This window comes from Paramacrobiotus metropolitanus, unplaced genomic scaffold, assembly GCF_019649055.1.
Source record: "Paramacrobiotus metropolitanus isolate TYO unplaced genomic scaffold, Prichtersi_v1.0 Parri_scaffold0000060, whole genome shotgun sequence".
NCBI lineage: Eukaryota > Metazoa > Tardigrada > Eutardigrada > Parachela > Macrobiotidae > Paramacrobiotus > Paramacrobiotus metropolitanus.
The window spans coordinates 744,523-765,230 of record NW_026570280.1 but is presented as its reverse complement, the minus strand read 5'-3'; the positions used below and the strand labels follow the sequence as shown (position 1 = coordinate 765,230).

Below are 20,708 nucleotides of genomic sequence, written 5' to 3'. Positions count from 1 at the left end.
TCTTAGCTCAAAGTTGTGGGATCACTTTTAGACAGCTTCTCCGCAGCAAAGGCTATTGCAGATATACCGCAGTCAACCATGTTTGACTGCTGCTGGACTGTTGAATTGCTACCATAATAGTACTCCAGTTCCTTTTTGGCAGAGATGCTTCTTAAGTTATATTTGGTTTTCTTAGGTTTCTTAGGTTTTTTTAGGTTTCTTAGGTTCTTTTAGGTTTGTTTGGTTTCTTAGGTTTCTTGTTAGGTTTCGTAGGTTTCTTGTTTCTTTTCTTAGGTTTCTTGTATCTTAACCTTGTCAGGTTTTCTTTGGTTTTTTTGCCTTCCTAAATTTTCTTTTGAATTTTCTAATGTTTCTTAGGTTTTATAAGGTTTACATAAATTTGCCCAGGTTTTCTTAGGTTTCCTAGGATTTCCTTCTTGGAATTTTTAGCGTTGCTCGCTCTTACAAATTTCATAGCTTCGGTAAACTGCATAGCTCAATAAATTTCTTAAACAATAATTTATTTTAATATTATGCCGAAATGTCCCTATGTCGAATGGTAGCGCACCGGTTTCTTAGATCTCTTAAGTTTTTTTGCTGTTTTTGTCTTCTTAAGTTTTCTTAGGATTCTTAGATTTTCTTAGGTTTTCTTTTTCGTAGGTGTACGTTTCTTAGGTTCTTAGATTTTCTTAGATATTCCTAAGGTTTTTCAGGTTTCTTAGGTTTTATTCTAGGTTTTTGTTGGCTACTTTTAAAATTTCTCGAACTATTCGTGGTTGTTTCGATTCGAACTGCTGCTGTCCTGTTAGCGGTTGGCGAAATGGGTGGCAGCCTTGGTTGGGTGTCTTGTCGACAGGCTGTCGACAAGACACCAACCAAGGCTACCACAACCAAGGCTGTATCCGCTGTCGACGACAGCGGATACAGCCGGAGTCGGAAATTACCTATGCATTCTATAGTGGTTGCCAAGCAGCCGAACCGATGCTAAAGCTTAACAAGTGCTGAAGTGATACGAAATTTATCGGCATTCTTTCCCGTTCAACTGCAACAACCATTACACTATAATTATACTTTACTCTAAGTGCGATAGCGTGGTGTATACTCCATCGATTTCCCGGAAAGCTGATAGTAAGTAAGCATGGTTGCAGAGTGTACAATGAGGTTGAAAATGGCCTTAGCGCTTACCCATTGTGGAAATGCACAGAGTATCGGTGGATGTTGCCACCTTTGTCACATCCACTGTAGTGGCTAGGAGTTCACGTCGCGCGCGGACTATCGTGGACAGCATGCGCTATAGCACACTCTTACTAGGAACGTTGGCGATTATGCTGAGCCACATGGTGCCAGGATGCACTGCTGGACGACAGCCAACAGAATCGACACCACGTAAGATAGAACAGTGACCTTTCTGACATAAGCAGCTCTTATCCCGCTAAACGCCAGACCCTGGATTGCAGTTCAGCGTACGGCAGACGCGGTGCGGGAGGCCGAAGCTAATATGACCGACAATGTCATTATCCTACCTGCCCTGGAGGAAGATATCGTCGCCGGAGTGCGGCCACCGCCCTATCCAGTCCGCGCCCGGTTGGAAAGCTTGGTGACCTTTTTCTGTACAGTGGGTTCACCTGCGTTGGCGCAGCGGATTGTCTGGCGCCACCAGAATGCCACCATCCACGGCGACGTATTGCCGCGCTCCCTTAAAGGTCACTTTTACCGACAGGCGACCAGCGTCGACACCAGCTACCTTCACATTCACCACGTCAAGCGCGACTCGGGCGGGGCAGTGGAATGTCTGGATCCCTTGGGGCCGGATGGGGAAGTGTGGCGCCTGCGCACGTACGACCTGTTGGTAACACTGCGCGCCCACGACGCCTTCCTTGCACCCATGCGCAACGTGTCCACGCCGCTGCGCAAAGTTCTCCATGACGTGCAGCGGCCGTGTGGACTGCAGCCGGACGGGGTGGGAGGCGCACTTCATCTGGAAGTACGACGGGCGCTTCGTGGCGGCGCCCTATCACGATCTGCGCATCCTCGCCGGCAACTCGCACACCCCCGCTCTGCTGCACAGCCATATCGACGCCAACATGTCGGCACAGTTAGCACCCGATACTTTCTGCGCCAGCACGCTGAGCATGAGCATGAGCCCGGCGGTCAGTGATCGGCCGGCGCGCGTCGACTGCTGGCTGCGCCCGGATCTCCACACCCACCAATGGTTCGTTCAGTCGGCCTACGTCACTTTCACGCCATCGCTGTAAACTTGCAGCATGTGTCTTCATTTCCGGGTGAATTTGCTGCACGAATCGGTATATGTAGGAACATTAGGATTATTCTACCTTGTTGATGTCAGATTAGGCTTTATTTTTAGAATTAAAACTGTCAAATGATTTCATTATTTTTTTTGCAATTGAAGTGATTACAATTTCCCGGGCGCTCGGTTGTTGCTTGGTTACCATAAATATACTGGACACACTGTGGATTTGCTCATAATTAGTCATTGCGTGCTGATGGTAATTAAAGTACATAACGCGGACACACTATTCCACGTGCAGTTAAAATTTAGGAAATCACTATAGGCACCCCCTTACACCCTCGTTTATTATAGGCACCCCTTCTCGCACCCCGTAATTTATAGACACCCTTTTCTGTTTATTAATTAGAAACACCCTGTCAGTGTATCTTATAAGCACCCTTTAATAGCATATTTCGGATACAGAATTCGAAAATGATTTCATGAACGTGCGTCAGTCTCATACAGGTACTCGCATGCAGACAGAAATTCAGGCTTTCCATCCGATGATCGGGCGGTGAGGCTGATCTGCTAACTTAGATCTATTGAGGATGGCATCGTCGGCGGTAATTTTTTTTCGGACACCGGGTGGCCTCCTCCTGGTCCAGCGCTTCTGCTAACCATTTTCAGTGCGGTTCGGCTTTTGTAAAAACCGTACCTTCTGGTGTCAGGCCCGCGATGATTTCGGCCATGAAGGCACGAACTAACGGGCCACACTGATTCGACCAAGCATTCTGAAGCTGAACAAGGGGGAACATAACATCGACGACGGTGACCTCGTCTCCATATAACATGGCCAGCTGCAACAGTATATGCGGCGATAGATCGCTGTTTATACTGTTGTAAACTCGTACGACTTCTTCCGACGCAACTTTCTGGGACTGGGTTTGTTAACGTTTTTGTAATATCCTTAAGTACTAATCTGCCTCTCCATACTTTTGCGATCACAGATTCACAGTTACCGTATCCAGGTTCTAACACTACAATTACAGTATACAGTAGTATGCCAAAGTTTCATAGAGGTGCCCATAAAAAACAGGGTGCACGAAAGAATCAATTAATAAGATGAGGGTGCCTTTAATTAACGGGGTGCGGAAAAGGGGTGCCTATAGTAAACGGGGGTTTTTGGGGTGCCTATAGTGTCACCCTAAAATTTAAACAAGATTTCTTCCTTTCGAATATGCTACACGTGATAATCTTAAACGATTTTTTTTTCTTCCAGCTTCCTGACGACACTATTCTGTACTCAAATTTGCATCGTTGTCGCGCATTCAGTATTTACCGGTAACTGAAAATAACAAACAAAATATGATAGATTTACATAATATTATTATCATAATATCCAGTTTGTAGTTAATACCGGTGTTCGTAAGTACGATTTATTACAATATTAATAAGATTTCTAAAGATCTGACCAACTGAGGAATTATCGTTTCCATAATATACAACATCTCAAGCGTTATTGTGGCACCATGCCCACAATTCAAGTTAATTTTAAGTAAGTAATTAATTTACACTAACCTATTTCAGTTTACAAAATTTTTTAATTTTTTCAGTTGCTGTCTGTAGTGAATGTACGCACTCGTACAAATGATGTACGGGTACAAATGATGATTGTACGAGTATCCCGTGAATCCGGATGATGTCCTCCGGAAAATGCGCTGTAGCAACGGGATAGCATTTCCAGTGTTGTTCTGATGTTAAGCATTTGGTTGCTTGGTTGCCTCCGTAGCGAGCATCGTATAAATAAATAATCCATTGGTGCTACATGTATCTGTAGATATACGACACTGTCTTTATGAAGGAATCGACCAGCTGTGGAAACTTAACCAGTCTAACCGGCACGTATCGGAAAAGCACAGGGAGGAGATCCATAATATGAGGCAGTGGGAAGAACTCACATTGTTAGTGACGCAGTTCTGCCCTCGTTACCCTGCAACGTTACCCAGCAATGACGCAGTCCATCCTGCAACGTTTAGGGAAACTTAAAAAAAACCAATTAATTTCGCAAACCCGCTGAGTAGTTAAAGCGTGGCTGTCTGCCATTTTTATCATTTACCGTTTCCAGCAACCGTTTCCAACGGGCATATGTCCTGTACGGGAAGACGGCCCTGGTATTAATAGAAATGAATGGTAGTGTAAATGCAACTGGGTAAGAAATGGTACTGAACGTAAAGTGATCGAACAGAACAAGTAGTGCAAAAGTACGTTGAAAAGTTAACGGTAGAAGCGATACGATGGCCGGTCCGCACTGATCGGCACTTCCGGTCCATAATGCATGAGCGATTAGACGTCGTAGGATAGGCCAAATGTGGCCACTTGCGGCAGATGTTTCCAGCTTATACAATGCGAGCAAGAAAGGAAGCTACGGGCAAGGCTACGGGTTTAGGGTATGCGTTGTAGCGAAGACAGCGAAAACCGGTTTGTACAGCTAGTACGCGCACAAACAGCCACACTCATACGTGTGTACGTGAATGCGAGCGGATTTACCCACTCACACACACATGTCCCGATCGATTGATACAGCAAGGCAGCAGTCCGCTTGCGCTTTTGGCAGCACTGAAATGCGCTGTCTTCGGTCTATTTATAGTCACAACAGAGAGGCTGCATTGATCAACCAGCCTCAGCGGGCAAAAAAGGCTGTTCGCTGGCTTTTTAACATAGACCGTAGCCTAATCATTTAGTCAGATTGTATCGCTTATGTCCCATAACATATTATGTCATGGGACGTAAGCGATAGAAACAGGAAAAATATATATTGCCGGCAATTATTCTGATGTGATCATCCCGATCGCCGCGACTGTGTTAGTGAAGAAATTCCAGGGCAAGAATCTCATCTTGGATAATTGCATGGGACTTCAGCATCGTGAATGCATTGCCACTTTCGAGGGACGACCGACAACGCGACCAGTTTCCGTTTGGCATGTGTGTCTAGAAGTTTCCATGCAGCGAAAAACAAGACAGCTTACCGCAGTACTACTGGACTACAGACTGCAGCCGATAACGCTTTACCTTATTCTATCCCCGAGAGGATGCCGGATCAAGATACATATATTTTTCCTCGGCTTGTCGAGGTCTGAATTTAATACAGTTGTCGCTGCTCCATTCATTTGTGTCTACATATATAGGATAAAATTGAATGGAGAAGTGGAAGCTGAACTTTATAACATCTTTTATTTTCGTTTTTTCCTCAAAGTCTGCAAAGCAACCGGTGCAGTTACTGCCGTGTAGGTCTGTTTGAGCGAAGAGCACAGAGAAAACTGCACATTCGTCACGACTAAAAATGTGGGACAACCTAGCAGAAGCTCTTACCGAAGTCATGGTTGTGGTAGGGAATATCCTGTCTGGCAGGCCAGTAATGGTTTGGCTTGAGATATCTAGTGAGGTCCAGAAAATTATCGAAACCGTTTTCAAGTTCTTTCGAATATTATATCGCTGTAGCCAGGTGACTGAACAAAATAGCAGTCTGATTATTCATGGCGCGCTGGACCAGTCCGACAGTCGATTTGCATCATCTTAGTTTCATTCGAAAGTGCATTGTTTTTAACGTAAAAATTTCAAAGTCAAACCCAAAAATACTCTAAGGCTACAAACTTTTACGAATTTTTTTGAAAAACTGGGGGGGGGGGGGTTTGGAGGATATCCTGGAAGCCAAAATTTGAAATTACCCATTTTTAAATCGAAAAATGCGGCTATTGAGCTAAGGACATTCATGTGTCTCACGTTACTGTTTCGGGTAGAGGGGTTGTTGAACTTGTTTCTCGTTTTTTTACAGTAAGGAAGATCAATATTCTATCAACCGTATTTGGCCAGTGCACGGAGTAACTGAAACTCCGCACGAGCAATTCTCGTGAAATGCCCAGACAGAGACTTTGAGAACAAATTTCCGACCAGCGCATTAAAAGCTGATCTGGTTCACTTTTGTTTGTGAAGGAGCAATAGGTGAGCTACATTTAAAAGTTAAACCGGCATTAATTTTATTGGTGCAGCCTGTCAAGCAGCCAACAAGCATTTTAACAAAAAATACTCATAAAAATTAAATAAAAAACCGGTATTTTTGGGAAACGCACATTGTATCATGACAGCATAACTCGTCCAGCGCATGCAGCATGTCCATCCTTTTTTTTTTATTAAAAGAAAATTGATTTCGCTAGACAAAACATGTTGAAGTGTTCTAAAATTCCGTGCTGGAAAGAAATGGAATAAGATTCTAAATTTTGCGAGCTGGGACATGAAAACCTTACAAACAGTTTCAGTATACATCATTGCAAACGAAGACATCTTAATTTTTTTTGATAAACGATTTTTTGATGTTAGCAGCTAATAAAATTCTGACCTTTGGAAGAACGACCTTTGGCTTTTGTCAACAAGGAAAACATCAACTGAGGTGGCAGTTGAAAAAGCAGTTGCGCTATAATCCCAAGCTAAATGCAATTGCCATTCCGAAACCGGCAGATTAATCCAGAATAAACTGATCGTTGGATGAGGGTCCGCGTGCATTCGTTTGCTGGTGGGTTTCGTGGATTATAAAGGCCGTGCGTGTAAGGTGCATCATGTGAGCTTACCTTGAGGAACTTTTCGCATTCACTTCTTTTGTTATGAGACTTCGGGCCTTGTGCATAACTGCTCTTTGTGAATTGTGAATATACACAGCTCATGTGAGAGTGCCGGTTTTCGAGCTGGACTATTGTACCATAGCCCTGAGACACTGGAATTCTCTTGTGTTAGCGTACCTCTTGTCTGTATATGTAATATACAGACAAGAGGCCTTCAGACCTTCATTTGTGCCATGATTGTACTCAATACACAGTCACTCATTCTGTCAATCACCGCACTTCCTTATTATCTCTATAACCGTTACGGATAATTACAGCAGCTTAATCGAACGCATTCTTAAGCTACTCTAGTTGTCATTCATCGCCTTGATGACTTGCTGAGTCATCACCGTTTCTTTGTCTCCCAATTCCACTTGAAACCGGGAAATGAGCAGTATTCTTTTACTGGGAATGCTAGCTACTATGACTAATTGTGTAGTGCACAGCGGCAGTGCTGGCCAATCATCAGCAGCTCGTAAGTTATGACCGTGACCTTTCCCGGACAATCTATGCGTAGTACTTAATGTCTCCTACATTGCGGAACCGTGCCACGGGCACACCTACAACCTGCTGCCCACACTGCGCGCCCGTGACACCCCCGGTCCAATGCACAGCCATATCGACGCCAACGTGGCGGCACAATTAGCTCCCAATACTTTCTGCGCCAGCACGCTGACCATCACCATGATGCAGGCGGTCAGTAATCGACCCTCGCGCGTGGAGAGCTGGCTGCGCCCCGATTTCCACACCCGCCAATGGTTCGTTCAGTCAGCGTACGTCCATTTCACGCCATTCTTGTAAACGTATACAACAGCAGCAACCCAGTTGGGATACTGATCATTAAAATTAGTACTGTAACAGCCAGTACACTATACAGTCTGTAACGGTATTTGTACTGATGATTGATGACCATACTTTAGGATGTTGAATGCTGTGTCTTCGTTTCGGCGTGAATGTGCTCCAGGGGTCAGAGTATTTAAGAAAATCAGGATTACTCTATGTTGTTGATGGCAGACCATTAATTCTTAGCATATACATTAAAGTTGTGATGAATTAGGTAGCAACGACTGCGGGATTAAGCAAACGCATGCAAGTTATCGGGTAAATAAAAATTAGATAAAGCATATTGCGGAAACGTGTTAAATACTCGTAGTGCAATTAAAAAAAATAATTTCATGGGATGAGGCTCAAAGGGTGTGGACAAAAAAAATTAAATGAATACAATAATATAGCATATTCGTACAGCCTGTATGAGTCGTACAGGCTGTTTACATACTGTAATATTGAGATTCTGTCTACCGTACAGTTGTCTACCTAGCAACGCCCCGATAGGCTGTTTTTTTTTCAGTTGCTACGTTTTGTGTTCAGTAAAGATGAGGCAGCGATTGTTCATTGTGTGAAGCTTAAACGACACGCCATCTAGGATTGTCATCACATCATACGCGCTATCACAATTACGCCGGTTTCTTGTACAGAATCCCATCATGCCGATAGACTAGCCGTGATAAAGTGGTGTGATGAAGTGATGGGGTGGAAAGTGGAGGGCTATTCTTGGACACCATTGCATGGCGTCGCAGTAATTCACTACCACGCCATGCAACGGCGTCCCAGAGGGTCTTCTATCAATTTGTAAATGAAAAGGAAATTTATGTAGCTATGGTGTTAGACTAGCATACGAGTCTGTTTGCAAAATTCTCCTCACACTTTAGCTGTGTTACCCCCGCCGTTATGCTCATTTTCCGCCACTTTAGTTATACTTTGTACCTGCTTGTTCTAGACTTCTACGTACGTCTTCGCAACTTCTTGTTGTGTTATTGTACCTACGATAGTCTTGATTCTGTTCAGCTGTTCTACAGACTGTACTGGCCGGCCGCCGTTTTGTCGTCTTATCAAAGTCTTGTCGATATTATACATACTCGTATGTCTGCAGTAAATATTCAGCTGCATCGGGGTCAGCGTATACTTCGTTCCTCGGTCAGTGCCAATGTTTCTGCAGACTGTGCGATCTACGGACATATTAAAGTACTTACTGCCAAATTATTATTAAATAATTTTCTTTATTTAATAATAAGTTACGACTACTTTCGGACTTTTCTAAGCGCTCGTAGATCTTGCTGATTAACTAATTAGTGGATGAATAATTAAATCTGAGATAAATGATCAAGGTAAAATTATCAACGTTCTATCCAAAAGCGACTAACACGGGTTCTCTGAGTTGAACTGTAGAAGATCACAGTCCGCCAAAAACTTGTGTTGCGTGCCAACTCCATTGCCAATGAAGGGTCTCGAATACACGGGCGGGTGCAATTTCGACAGTTTCTCTTATCAGTTAATCAGATCAAGCTACTGTCGGTTTGTACGCAAAACATGCGCCACGCTTTTCCATTTGCCGAAGCTGGCAAAAACGCTTTTGCTTATCACCACCCCGGGCGGCCGGTGACAAAACAAAATCGCCTCGCAATTTGTCCGCTTCAGGAAAACATGACGTTTAGGGAAACCGAAAATGGTAGTCCTGATTGTATTGTAATTCTACCGCCATTGCAGTAACACTGTTAAATGAAGGCACAGCACCGTGCGCTTTCCCGCGTTTCTAACTTTCTACACATTGATGCATCGCTTGGGCAAGCTAAACCAGAGAGCTGCTTGTTTTAACGTGGTCAACTTGTTTTACCACTTCTAAACTCTTGTTTAAATGTACGTTTTTGGTGCTATTTAATGAAGTTATTGCTTTTACGGAACTTGCGTTCGCCTAATTATTACAAAATTAATCGTTTTTGTGCTGTAACCTGTCCATGGACATTGGCGTTGGCAAACATCCTAGTCACCACCGTTGACCTATGGGCAGCACAATCTTACAAAAAATTCCATTTCCTAATTGATTTGTTTCATCAGAAAATCCTAATTTTCAAAATTTCTAAAATTTGACGCCGTTGTCGCTCCTCCATTTAATTGTGTCGGATAATTGAGAACCTTAGATAATGAGAACTGGACTTTAAGGCATCTTTGACTTCCTTTTCCTCAAAGTCAGCAACACAACCGGTGCAATTACTACCGTGTACGTCTATATTTGTGCGGAGAGCAGGGCGAAAACTCTGTAATCTTCACAAGTGAAAATGTGGTCGAACAGGAAGAGAAAACAGCACGCTCTTAACCGAACCGCGGGTGTGGTAGGGAACTTCTGTCTGGAAGACCATTAAATTTTTGGCGCGAGATATCCAGTGAGGTCCGGAAATTTATGGAAACCACTATCACTACACTGAATTACCATTATCACAACAATAAACAAATTGTTGTTGTCGTAATACTGATAATTCAAATAGCTCAACAAAAATAACATAATCCACTAATATCATACCGAAAGCAGCGCGTATTTCGGTGTGCGTACACTGCTCTTGACGCTATTTACAGACAGTTTAGCATCGTCAGCATTGATAAACATTATTGCTCCTGAAATCACCGAGGACACGCACACAAGTTGAATAACCACTGGTTGCAACCGCGGACAGCCGGCAATTTTAAAATCTATGTGCATGTATACATAAGGATTATTCTCTCAATTACACTTTTTATTTGAATCAAATTTTCCTTTGTTTGCAATTGCGGATATCAGTGAAATACTGTACGTGTCTAATTTATTTTAGCTATTGTGAGCTAATTGCTGTAATTTACGGCGATGGTGCTGCCTCCAGCTCAGCTTTGTAATTCGGCTGCCTGCTGGAACGTGATCGGTAGTACAGAGTACGTAGTCTTCGACGACGGCTGCTGGAGTCGGAAGCAGTGGACGAGACGATCTGCTGCGTCTGCGCTCATAATACTTCTGTGCAAGGACCGTAGAAATCCCTGCTGCGAACAGCTGTACGCTGCTGGCAAGATGGCGACATCCATTCAGTGTACAGTTTCTGGCCCATGCACCGTGGCGGCGGAGCGGCCTTGGAGCAGTTATCAAAACTTCCGCTCCATAATGCATCAGCGATTCAATGTCGTACACCGATACGATATTGAATCGCTGATGCGTTATGGCCCAAAAGACTAAATGGGAGGCCAAAAGTGTCGGTTTCCTCCAGTTTCCTCGTGGCGAGTCTGAGGGATTTTAAGGGCAGTGTCTTTCTCGTTGGCGGTCATTATTAATCTCATGCTCTTTGTGCAGGAATGATCACTGGCCTCAGCAAGAGCAGCAAGTATTTCCGTAAGACAAATACTACTGTATAATAACAATACATCGTAATATGATATATGCAGACATAGGCAGAAATAAGCGTTGTATCTGTACTTCATTGGCCAGTATTAGTGTAATAAAATAAATACCGGCCACTTAACAGCTGCAAGTATTTCCGTGTGAGGATAGTGCTCTTGACCGGTGCAGTTAACAGACAGTTTAGCATCGTTAGCAGTAATAAAAATTACTGCTCTTAAAATCACCTATGGACACGCACATATAAGTTGCATAATCGCTGGTCAGAGCCGCGGACAGTTCACGAGATTCTGCAGTCGGACTGATTTTTAGGACATCGTGCTGTAAGATGCCTGGCGGTGGAAATACAGTCGTCATTCGAAGCGAGATAAGGACAAGGATCGCTTGCAAGGCAGCTACGCGAGGTGCAAACATCGAGACAACAAAATGCAACTTCAGAATCGAATATGGCCATTTACTGAAGATTTTCAAGCGCGCTCAACGTTTTATAGTCAACTCCGTATGCGATAAGCGTGGCGCCGGTGCAATCCAAATGCAACGAGTAGAGCAGCAATATCGTGCAGTATAATATTAACTTTGCAGTAAGTAATGGCTGTGCGTACCTGTGCTCGACTTTGAACTTGAGTTTGGTCAGAGCCGCTTTTATTCATGGGAAACCATCATCGGTGACTGTGTACATTATTACGGGTACATTGTTCATTGTGTACATTACGTGTACATTGTACACGTGTACATTGTGTACATTATGCGTACATTATTACGTGCACATTGTTCAGGAATGTACGTTTACAGAGCTATTGACGCGCCGTTCCGCTGGATTTTTTTATTTTGTATATTATATTCTGATGTAAGTAATTACGCGTATTGGTGTAGTTCGATTGGTATTCCCAATCGTTGTTGTTTGTGCCGGTTGCTGGTACATGTTCATGTTTGCGTGCGTAACACCAGATTGCCGGGTTACCTGTCGACTCCAGCTTGCAAAATGGCAACAACGTTTAAAAAATAGTTCGTTTATATACGTTATTCAACGATTGTTTTAATGGTAGTACTGACAGCAATCCCTGGCCAATACGTTTGCTAGCCAAGTGTGTAAAATTACTATCCTATTGACAAAATATACGCATGTATGCGCAGTTGTTGGTTTGTTAACGGCGGTGCTGCTTTCACCGATTACATCGGCGCCATATAGGCTTTCGCATACGGGAGCAACTGCAAGTACCTCCTGAGCAAATACGCTTGCACAGAGCAATTAGGCAGCCATACTCGTATGTATTAATTTTAAACATCTGTTCAGGTGCTTCGAGTCTTTGCTGCATCGATATTTCCCTTTAAATTACTATTAGGCAGTTGATTTTTTGACTACTTCAGTACTTGACCAAGAAACACCACCGCCAACTGGAAAAGGAAGAGTTCTAAATGGAGCACCACTGCCTGAAAATCCACATTTACTATCGTATTAAAAGCGAAACATGACTCAGCATGGAGTAAATTGTTTTTGCTCAACCTTTTCCTCCTTGTTTGGTTAAGTGTTTCATCTGTTAATATTATCGACATCCAGTCCTCATGTCGTGTAACTGCCTATGGGCCGTTCAGATCCGGCACGCCTATTGCAATTGGCAAACGACGAACGGGGCGGTAGCGGCGGCGTCGAAATGCGGCTAGGGTGGACCCTGGTGCAGTTACCGCTTCTAATACGCTGAACCCTTCACTTCCACTGGCCGACGGAATTGCACCGCTGTTTGTTAAATATGGATGCCTCGCAAGTTCCAATTACCCCCATGCAGTTGATTGTTATGCCTTCGCCCGCCGCTTTTCATTTCCACCGGAAGTCGCTGGCGCCAGAAATTAGCACCTGTACCCGTCTCCTCGCTGCTGATCGAGTTAACCCACGGTTTCCCGTCACCCGCTGGGTGGCGCCTTTCCGTTTAGGCCAGTGGAAAGGTCACATGCATGAATATACGGGGTCCGGTCCAGGCCGGGGTCGGAGTTATTCATCTGCTAGTGCTGGTTAGTGTAGGAAACAGCTAGCAGAAAATCCTCCTTTTCGACAATTATTTGCGGCACCTACATAGTTGCAACTTGCACGTATATAAGGGGCAAAACTAGGCGTCTTCCACTGTTCCCCAGTACTACTGCCGTCACCCGCCTGGAGTGTGACGTTACGGCAATGCATATGGTTAAATCTGGCGCGGTACGTAAGTGCCATGTTCAGCCACAGCGTCAAACCCCAGTCGGGTGACGGCAGCAGTACTGGGGAACGGTGGAAGAGGCCTAGTTTTGCCCCCTATATGAGAAAGGAACTGTGTCTGTAATACTGTATATTCACAAAGAGCATCAGTTTTGCTACCTAGGCAAGTAATACGTACAGTACAAGCGTAAGACGTCTCAGAATTCCGGTAGCCTAAACGTGCGTTCATGTACAAGACACAAAGGCCACAAAGCAAAAGAAGTGAATGTGAAAAGTTCTTCGATGCACGCTCACATGATCCAATTTACACGCACTGCCTTTAAAATCCACGAAACCCTCCAGGCAACGAATGCACGCGGACCCTCATCCAACGATCAGTTTATTCTAGATTAATCTGCCGGTTTCGGAATGGCAATTGCATTTAGCTTGGGATTATAGCGCAACTGCTTTTTTTGATTTGCTCAGCTATCTCAGCTGATATTGTCCTGGTTGACAAAAGCCAAAGGTCGTTCTTCCAAAGGTCAGGCACTGCATTCTTGTATTTTATTTTTATTCCCTGCGATATTTGCGGATCTGTAGTTAACAGCTACTGTCGCTAGCCGTTCTCAACAGAGCCGTCTGTATTAACATGCAACGCGCAACGGTTGGGATAGCACGTGCATGGATTCTGATAGTAACAGCAGAGTGCTTGCACTCGTCTAACGAAGGTACGGTATGGTCCAATTAATTTTCATTGTGGTAATCAATGGTGCTTTAGAGTGCTGTCAACGGTTCTCTCTGTAGTGACCGTGCCTCACGTTTACAACGACATTGTCTTCGAGGAACTTGAAAACGGTTTCGATAACTTTGTGGACCTTGCTGGATATCTCAAGCCAAAACATTACTGGCCTTCCGGACAGGATATTCCCTACCACATCCACGGCTTCGGTAAGAACTTGTGCTAGCTTTTCCCACATTTTTAATGGTGAAGAATGTGCAGTTTTCTCTCTGCTCTCCGCACAAACAGACCTACAGAGTACACGGCAGTAACTGCACTGGTTGTTTTGCAGACTTTGAGGGAAAAATGAAAATAAAAGATGTCTTAAAGTCCAGCTGCCACTTCTCCATTCAATTGAATCATTTAAGTACATTAATAACTTGCACTGTGGTGTAATAAGTTTATGCCACAGCATCATTTGACATGTTGTACAGGGAAATGATAATTCCTTAGTTGGTCATATCTCTGGAAATCTTATTTCATAAATCGTACTTACGAACACGACATACGTAAAGCGCTGTGTATGCAAACGATAATACTCGTATTATGTTGTCCTGTTTTTACAAACAACGCGCGCAGTGCCGGTGGTATCGGCTGGTTATTTGCCAGTGCCGTGCGGTACTGTTACGTGGCCCCTAGACTGCTGTAACCGAGCTGCGCAATTAATTACATGTATTACACTGAACAATAAATTTACCGGTACCAACTTTAAACTGGATTTTATGATAATTATACTATGTAAAAATATTCATATTTTGTTTGTAATTTTCAGTAATAATGCTGAATGCGCGGCACGCCGGCAACGATGCAAATTTGCAAGCACAGAGTAGCGTCGTCAGGAAGCTTGGATGCGAGAAAAAAAATGTTTAAGATTATCACATGTAACGTATTCAAAAGGAAGAAATCATGTTCAAAATTTAGCTAAACGTAGAATAGTGTGTTCGCGTTATGTACTGTACATACAGTCTGTACTTATAATTCGCGTTTTGTAGTTTTACTGCCTAATCAGATAGAACTCAGAATGAAAACTTTCTTACATATTGAATTAAGTGAAATTATTCATTTCGTTTTGTGTGATCGATAGTTCAACCATAAAACTATGGTGCAGCATCAGTTTTGGAACTGGCGAATTAATGAAAAATCCCAGGTTGAAATGTTGTCGAGCAAAATTCGCTCAAATTTAGGGGAAATTTACCATCGAACCGCAAAGAATAATTATAAGCAAATCCATAGTGTATTCAGCATATTTATGCCTTATGGTAATCAAGCAACAACCAAGCGCCACTTTAATTGCATAAAAAACATGATAAAATCATTTGACAGTTTTAATTTTAAAATGAAGCCTAATCTGATATCAGCAACATAGAAAACATAATCCAAATTTTTCTACATACAACGATTCGTGCAGCAAATTCACGAAGACACAAGCTATAAGTTTACAGCGATGGCGTGAAATGGACGTACGCGGACTGAACGAACCATGTGTGAGAGTGGAGATCGGTGCGCAGCCAGCAGTCCACCCTCGCCGGCCGATTACTGACCGCCGGGCTCATGCTCATGGTCAGCGTTGTGGTGCAGAAAGTTTCGGGGGCTAACTGTGCCGACACGTTGGCGTCGATGGTGCTGTGCAGCAGAGCGGGGGTGTGCGAGTTGCCGGCGAGGATGCGTAGGGCGTGATAGGGCGCCGCCACGAAGCGCCCCTCGTACTTCCAGATGAAGTGCGCCTCCCACCCCGTCCGGCTGCAGTCGACACGCCCACTGCACGTCATGGAGAAGGTCCGCAGCGGCGTGGACACGTTGCGCAGGGGCGCCAGGAAGGCGTCGCGGGGGCGCAGTGTGGGCAGCAGGTAGTACGTCCACATGCGACACAGTTCTTGCGTCGGACCGCAGTGCAGCGAGCACTCCACCGCCCCGCCGGAATCTCGGCTGACACGGTGGATGTGAAGGTAGCTCGTGTCGAGGCTGGTAGCCTGCCGGTAATAGTGACCTTTCGGGGAGCGCGGCAGTTCGTCGCCGTGGATGGTGGCGTTCTGGTGGCGCCAGACGACCTGCAGCGCCGCTTCCGGCGACTCGGTATCGCAGTAAAACGTTGCCAGGCCTCCCAGCCGGGTGCGGACGACATAGGGCGGGGGCCGTACCCCGGGCACAGCGTCCTCCTCCAGGGCGGGCAGGATGATGGTGCTGTTGCTCATTTTGGCTTCGGCCTGCTGCGCCGCCAGGGCTACATGCTTCACTGCAATGCAGAGGGCACTGCGATAGGCGCACACGTTGTTCGGGAAAGGTCAGGGGAGAACTTACATTCGGTCAGCAGTTGCTCAGCACGGCAGTCTTGCACCAGCCACGTAGACACACTTGCCAGCAGTCCAGGTAAGAGAACACTGTTCATCATCGCGAACGTCAGCTGAATGATCCTTTCAACCAAATCCATGCGGCACTGCTATCAATCGCTACTGTGCAAACTTAACCAATGTTCTCTGAGCTGCTTAAACTCGCCAGAAGCCGACTGGATTTAGACCATATCGTAGCTGCTATCAAACCAAATTATTTGTTGGTTTGATAGCTGAACGGGACGAAAACCCGATTCAATTACCATACGGTCGATCAGCATCAGTGCGTCAAGCTGTGGCAACGGTTGCGGTTTGGCTGCTTGGCAACCGGTTATTTCGAGAGGACATGCAGATGCACCTCGACCGTTTAATAACTATAAGTACCATCAAGGATATGTTAACTTTTAATTAATTTTCAGCATGATAATCTGTAACTATGCATACTTCTATGATTCTATCTGAACTGTGAGTACTTGGTATTACCTCCACCGCATCCTCTTTCTTCGGGGTGTCGTGGATTCAGCTCCCATGACCACTAGCAAATCCAGCAATACGACATAGAAACACAATCACAGAAACATAAGAAACAAAAGAAACCCCGAGAGAACATAGGACAACAATAAGGAGTCATAAGAAAACATAAGAATAACCTAAGAAAACAAAGGATAACAATGTCAAAATAACTTTAGAATTCATAAGAAAAAAGATAAGAATACATCAGAAAACATAGAAAAACACAAAACCTAAGAAAACACAGGAAAACCTGAGAAAGGATACGAAAACATAGGAAATCTATGGAATTAAAAAAACCTAAGAAACTCCGGAAATTTAAACTCCAGAAAATATAAGCTAAACTTAAAAAAAGTAAAACGAAGAAAACAGTTTCGCCATCTCTGTGTTGCAACAGATGCGGAAAGCGGACATGGGGCTACAAGTCCCGCCAACTGTCTCGACGCAAGCGGGTATTGTCGTCGGCACCCGTTACCAGGCAGCCACCTCCCAGCAAGCAACCGGCTGCAGCGGGCCAGTAGTGAATTCCAGGAAGCGCCGTCTCTGCAGGTTAAAAGCAATTACACTTAACTCACTAAAATGAAATATTACTTATTTCTATTAACGTGTGCGATGCTCAGAGGAGGGAGGCAGCGTCGGGACCTGACAGTCGTGGGTCTATCGGGCGGTGACATTATAAGTCACAACTGACGTGCACAAGGAAATGAGAAGTTCAATTTTTCCACAATCATCTGCTTCCGCTGCACGTACTTACAATTAACTTAACTCACTAAAATGAAATATTACTTATTTCTATTAACGTGCGATGCTCAGAGGAGGGAGGCAGCGTCGGACCTGACAGTCGTGGGTCTATCGGGCGGTGACATTATAAGTCACAACTGACGTGCAAGGAAATGAGAAGTTCAATTTTTCCACAATCATCTGCTTCCGCTGCACGTACTTACAATTAACTTAACTCACTAAAATGAAATATTACTTATTTCTATTAACGTGTGCGATGCTCAGAGGAGGGAGGCAGCGTCGGGACCTGACAGTCGTGGGTCTATCGGGCGGTGACATTATAAGTCACAACTGACGTGCACAAGGAAATGAGAAGTTCAATTTTTCCACAATCATCTGCTTCCGCTGCACGTACTTACAATTACACTTAACTCACTAAAATGAAATATTACTTATTTCTATTAACGTGTGCGATGCTCAGAGGAGGGAGGCAGCGTCGGGACCAGACAGTCGTGGGTCTATCGGGCGGTGACATTATAAGTCACAACTGACGTGCACAAGGAAATGAGAAGTTCAATTTTTCCACAATCATCTGCTTCCGCTGCACGTACTTACAATTAACATAACTCACTAAAATGAAATATTACTTATTTCTATTAACGTGTGCGATGCTCAGAGGAGGAGGCAGCGTCGGGACCTGACAGTCGTGGGTCTATCGGGCGGTGACATTATAAGTCACAACTGACGTGCACAAGGAAATGAGAAGTTCAATTTTTCCACAATCATCTGCTTCCGCTGCACGTACTTACAATTACACTTAACTCACTAAAATGAAATATTACTTATTTCTATTAACGTGTGCGATGCTCAGAGGAGGAGGCAGCGTCGGGACCTGACAGTCGTGGGTCTATCGGGCGGTGACATTATAAGTCACAACTGACGTGCACAAGGAAATGAGAAGTTCAATTTTTCCACAATCATCTGCTTCCGCTGCACGTACTTACAATTACACTTAACTCACTAAAATGAAATATTACTTATTTCTATTAACGTGTGCGATGCTCAGAGGAGGGAGGCAGCGTCGGGACCTGACAGTCGTGGGTCTATCGGGCGGTGACATTATAAGTCACAACTGACGTGCACAAGGAAATGAGAAGTTCAATTTTTCCACAATCATCTGCTTCCGCTGCACGTACTTACAATTACACTTAACTCACTAAAATGAAATATTACTTATTTCTATTAACGTGTGCGATGCTCAGAGGAGGGAGGCAGCGTCGGGACCTGACAGTCGTGGGTCTATCGGGCGGTGACATTATAAGTCACAACTGACGTGCACAAGGAAATGAGAAGTTCAATTTTTCCACAATCATCTGCTTCCGCTGCACGTACTTACAATTACACTTAACTCACTAAAATGAAATATTACTTATTTCTATTAACGTGTGCGATGCTCAGAGGAGGGAGGCAGCGTCGGGACCTGACAGTCGTGGGTCTATCGGGCGGTGACATTATAAGTCACAACTGACGTGCACAAGGAAATGAGAAGTTCAATTTTTCCACAATCATCTGCTTCCGCTGCACGTACTTACAATTACACTTAACTCACTAAAATGAAATATTACTTATTTCTATTAACGTGTGCGATGCTCAGAGGAGGGAGGCAGCGTCGGGACCTGACAGTCGTGGGTCTATCGGGCGGTGACATTATAAGTCACAACTGACGTGCACAAGGAAATGAGAAGTTCAATTTTTCCACAATCATCTGCTTCCGCTGCACGTACTTACAATTACACTTAACTCACTAAAATGAAATATTACTTATTTCTATTAACGTGTGCGATGCTCAGAGGAGGGAGGCAGCGTCGGGACCTGACAGTCGTGGGTCTATCGGGCGGTGACATTATAAGTCACAACTGACGTGCACAAGGAAATGAGAAGTTCAATTTTTCCACAATCATCTGCTTCCGCTGCACGTACTTACAATTACACTTAACTCACTAAAATGAAATATTACTTATTTCTATTAACGTGTGCGATGCTCAGAGGAGGGAGGCAGCGTCGGGACCTGACAGTCGTGGGTCTATCGGGCGGTGACATTATAAGTCACAACTGACGTGCACAAGGAAATGAGAAGTTCAATTTTTCCACAATCATCTGCTTCCGCTGCACGTACTTACAATTACACTTAACTCACTAAAATGAAATATTACTTATTTCTATTAACGTGTGCGATGCTCAGAGGAGGGAGGCAGCGTCGGGACCTGACAGTCGTGGGTCTATCGGGCGGTGACATTATAAGTCACAACTGACGTGCACAAGGAAATGAGAAGTTCAATTTTTCCACAATCATCTGCTTCCGCTGCACGTACTTACAATTACACTTAACTCACTAAAATGAAATATTACTTATTTCTATTAACGTGTGCGATGCTCAGAGGAGGAGGCAGCGTCGGGACCTGACAGTCGTGGGTCTATCGGGCGGTGACATTATAAGTCACAACTGACGTGCACAAGGAAATGAGAAGTTCAATTTTTCCACAATCATCTGCTTCCGCTGCACGTACTTACAATTACACTTAACTCACTAAAATGAAATATTACTTATTTCTATTAACGTGCGATGCTCAGAGGAGGAGGCAGCGTCGGGACCTGACAGTCGTGGGTCTATCGGGCGGTGACATTATAAGTCACAACTGACGTGCACAAGGAAATGAGAAGTTCAATTTTTCCACAATCATCTGCTTCCGCTGCACGTACTTACAATTACACTTAACTCACTAAAATGAAATATTACTTATTTCTATTAACGTGCGATGCTCAGAGGAGGGAGGCAGCGTCGGGACCTGACAGTCGTGGGTCTATCGGGCGGTGACATTATAAGTCACAACTGACGTGCACAAGGAAATGAGAAGTTCAATTTTTCCACAATCATCTGCTTCCGCTGCACGTACTTACAATTACACTTAACTCACTAAAATGAAATATTACTTATTTCTATTAACGTGTGCGATGCTCAGAGGAGGGAGGCAGCGTCGGGACCAGACAGTCGTGGGTCTATCGGGCGGTGACATTATAAGTCACAACTGACGTGCACAAGGAAATGAGAAGTTCAATTTTTCCACAATCATCTGCTTCCGCTGCACGTACTTA

The 20,708-nt window shown here is 44.3% G+C and overlaps 2 protein-coding genes and 1 long non-coding RNA gene across 8 annotated transcripts; 1 reads left to right on the top strand and 2 right to left on the bottom strand.

Moving 5' to 3' along the window:
• The first annotated feature begins 979 nt into the window (after window positions 1-979).
• On the top strand, window positions 980-2,475 carry LOC129593209 (uncharacterized). Of its 4 annotated transcripts, none has more exons than XM_055489422.1 (3): window positions 980-1,107; window positions 1,184-1,365; window positions 1,437-2,475. In XM_055489422.1, exons 2-3 carry the CDS (start codon window positions 1,266-1,268, stop codon window positions 2,135-2,137), a joined length of 801 nt encoding a protein of 266 aa, XP_055345397.1. In that variant the 5' UTR covers window positions 980-1,107; window positions 1,184-1,265; the 3' UTR covers window positions 2,138-2,475. The 4 variants fall into 4 exon arrangements, with proteins under 4 accessions (XP_055345397.1, XP_055345395.1, XP_055345396.1 ...); XM_055489421.1 differs by having other exon boundaries at window positions 1,022-1,107; window positions 1,158-1,365; XM_055489423.1 differs by having other exon boundaries at window positions 1,031-1,107; window positions 1,291-1,365.
• Window positions 2,476-3,480: 1,005 nt separating this feature from the next.
• LOC129593151 (uncharacterized) lies at window positions 3,481-6,781 on the bottom strand. Of its 3 annotated transcripts, XR_008691063.1 has the most exons (7): window positions 6,603-6,781; window positions 5,579-5,643; window positions 5,279-5,463; window positions 4,326-5,197; window positions 4,106-4,232; window positions 3,849-4,040; window positions 3,481-3,554 (listed from the first exon to the last, which is right to left on the bottom strand). It is a non-coding gene; the product is annotated as an uncharacterized LOC129593151 (long non-coding RNA). The 3 variants fall into 3 exon arrangements; XR_008691064.1 differs by lacking the exon at window positions 3,481-3,554 and having other exon boundaries at window positions 3,593-4,040; window positions 4,168-4,232; XR_008691062.1 differs by lacking the exon at window positions 3,481-3,554 and having other exon boundaries at window positions 3,594-4,040.
• An 8,560-nt stretch (window positions 6,782-15,341) lies between these two features.
• Window positions 15,342-16,570, bottom strand: LOC129593218 (uncharacterized). Its single transcript, XM_055489435.1, has 2 exons — window positions 16,297-16,570; window positions 15,342-16,231 (listed from the first exon to the last, which is right to left on the bottom strand). Exons 1-2 carry the CDS (start codon window positions 16,424-16,426, stop codon window positions 15,435-15,437), a joined length of 927 nt encoding a protein of 308 aa, XP_055345410.1. The 5' UTR covers window positions 16,427-16,570; the 3' UTR covers window positions 15,342-15,434.
• Window positions 16,571-20,708: the final 4,138 nt, after the last annotated feature.

Excerpts from the sequence above, each read along its gene's own strand:
- LOC129593209 (XM_055489420.1), top strand. The coding sequence starts at position 1,176 with ATGCACAGAGTATCGGTGGATGTTGCCACCTTTGTCACATCCACTGTA. Across the intron at positions 1,366-1,436 it reads GCCAACAGAATCGACACCAC|TTCAGCGTACGGCAGACGCG; the intron begins GTAAGATAGAAC and ends CCTGGATTGCAG.
- LOC129593218 (XM_055489435.1), bottom strand. The coding sequence starts at position 16,426 with ATGGATTTGGTTGAAAGGATCATTCAGCTGACGTTCGCGATGATGAAC. Across the intron at positions 16,232-16,296 it reads TGAGCAACTGCTGACCGAAT|TGAAGCATGTAGCCCTGGCG; the intron begins GTAAGTTCTCCC and ends TCTGCATTGCAG.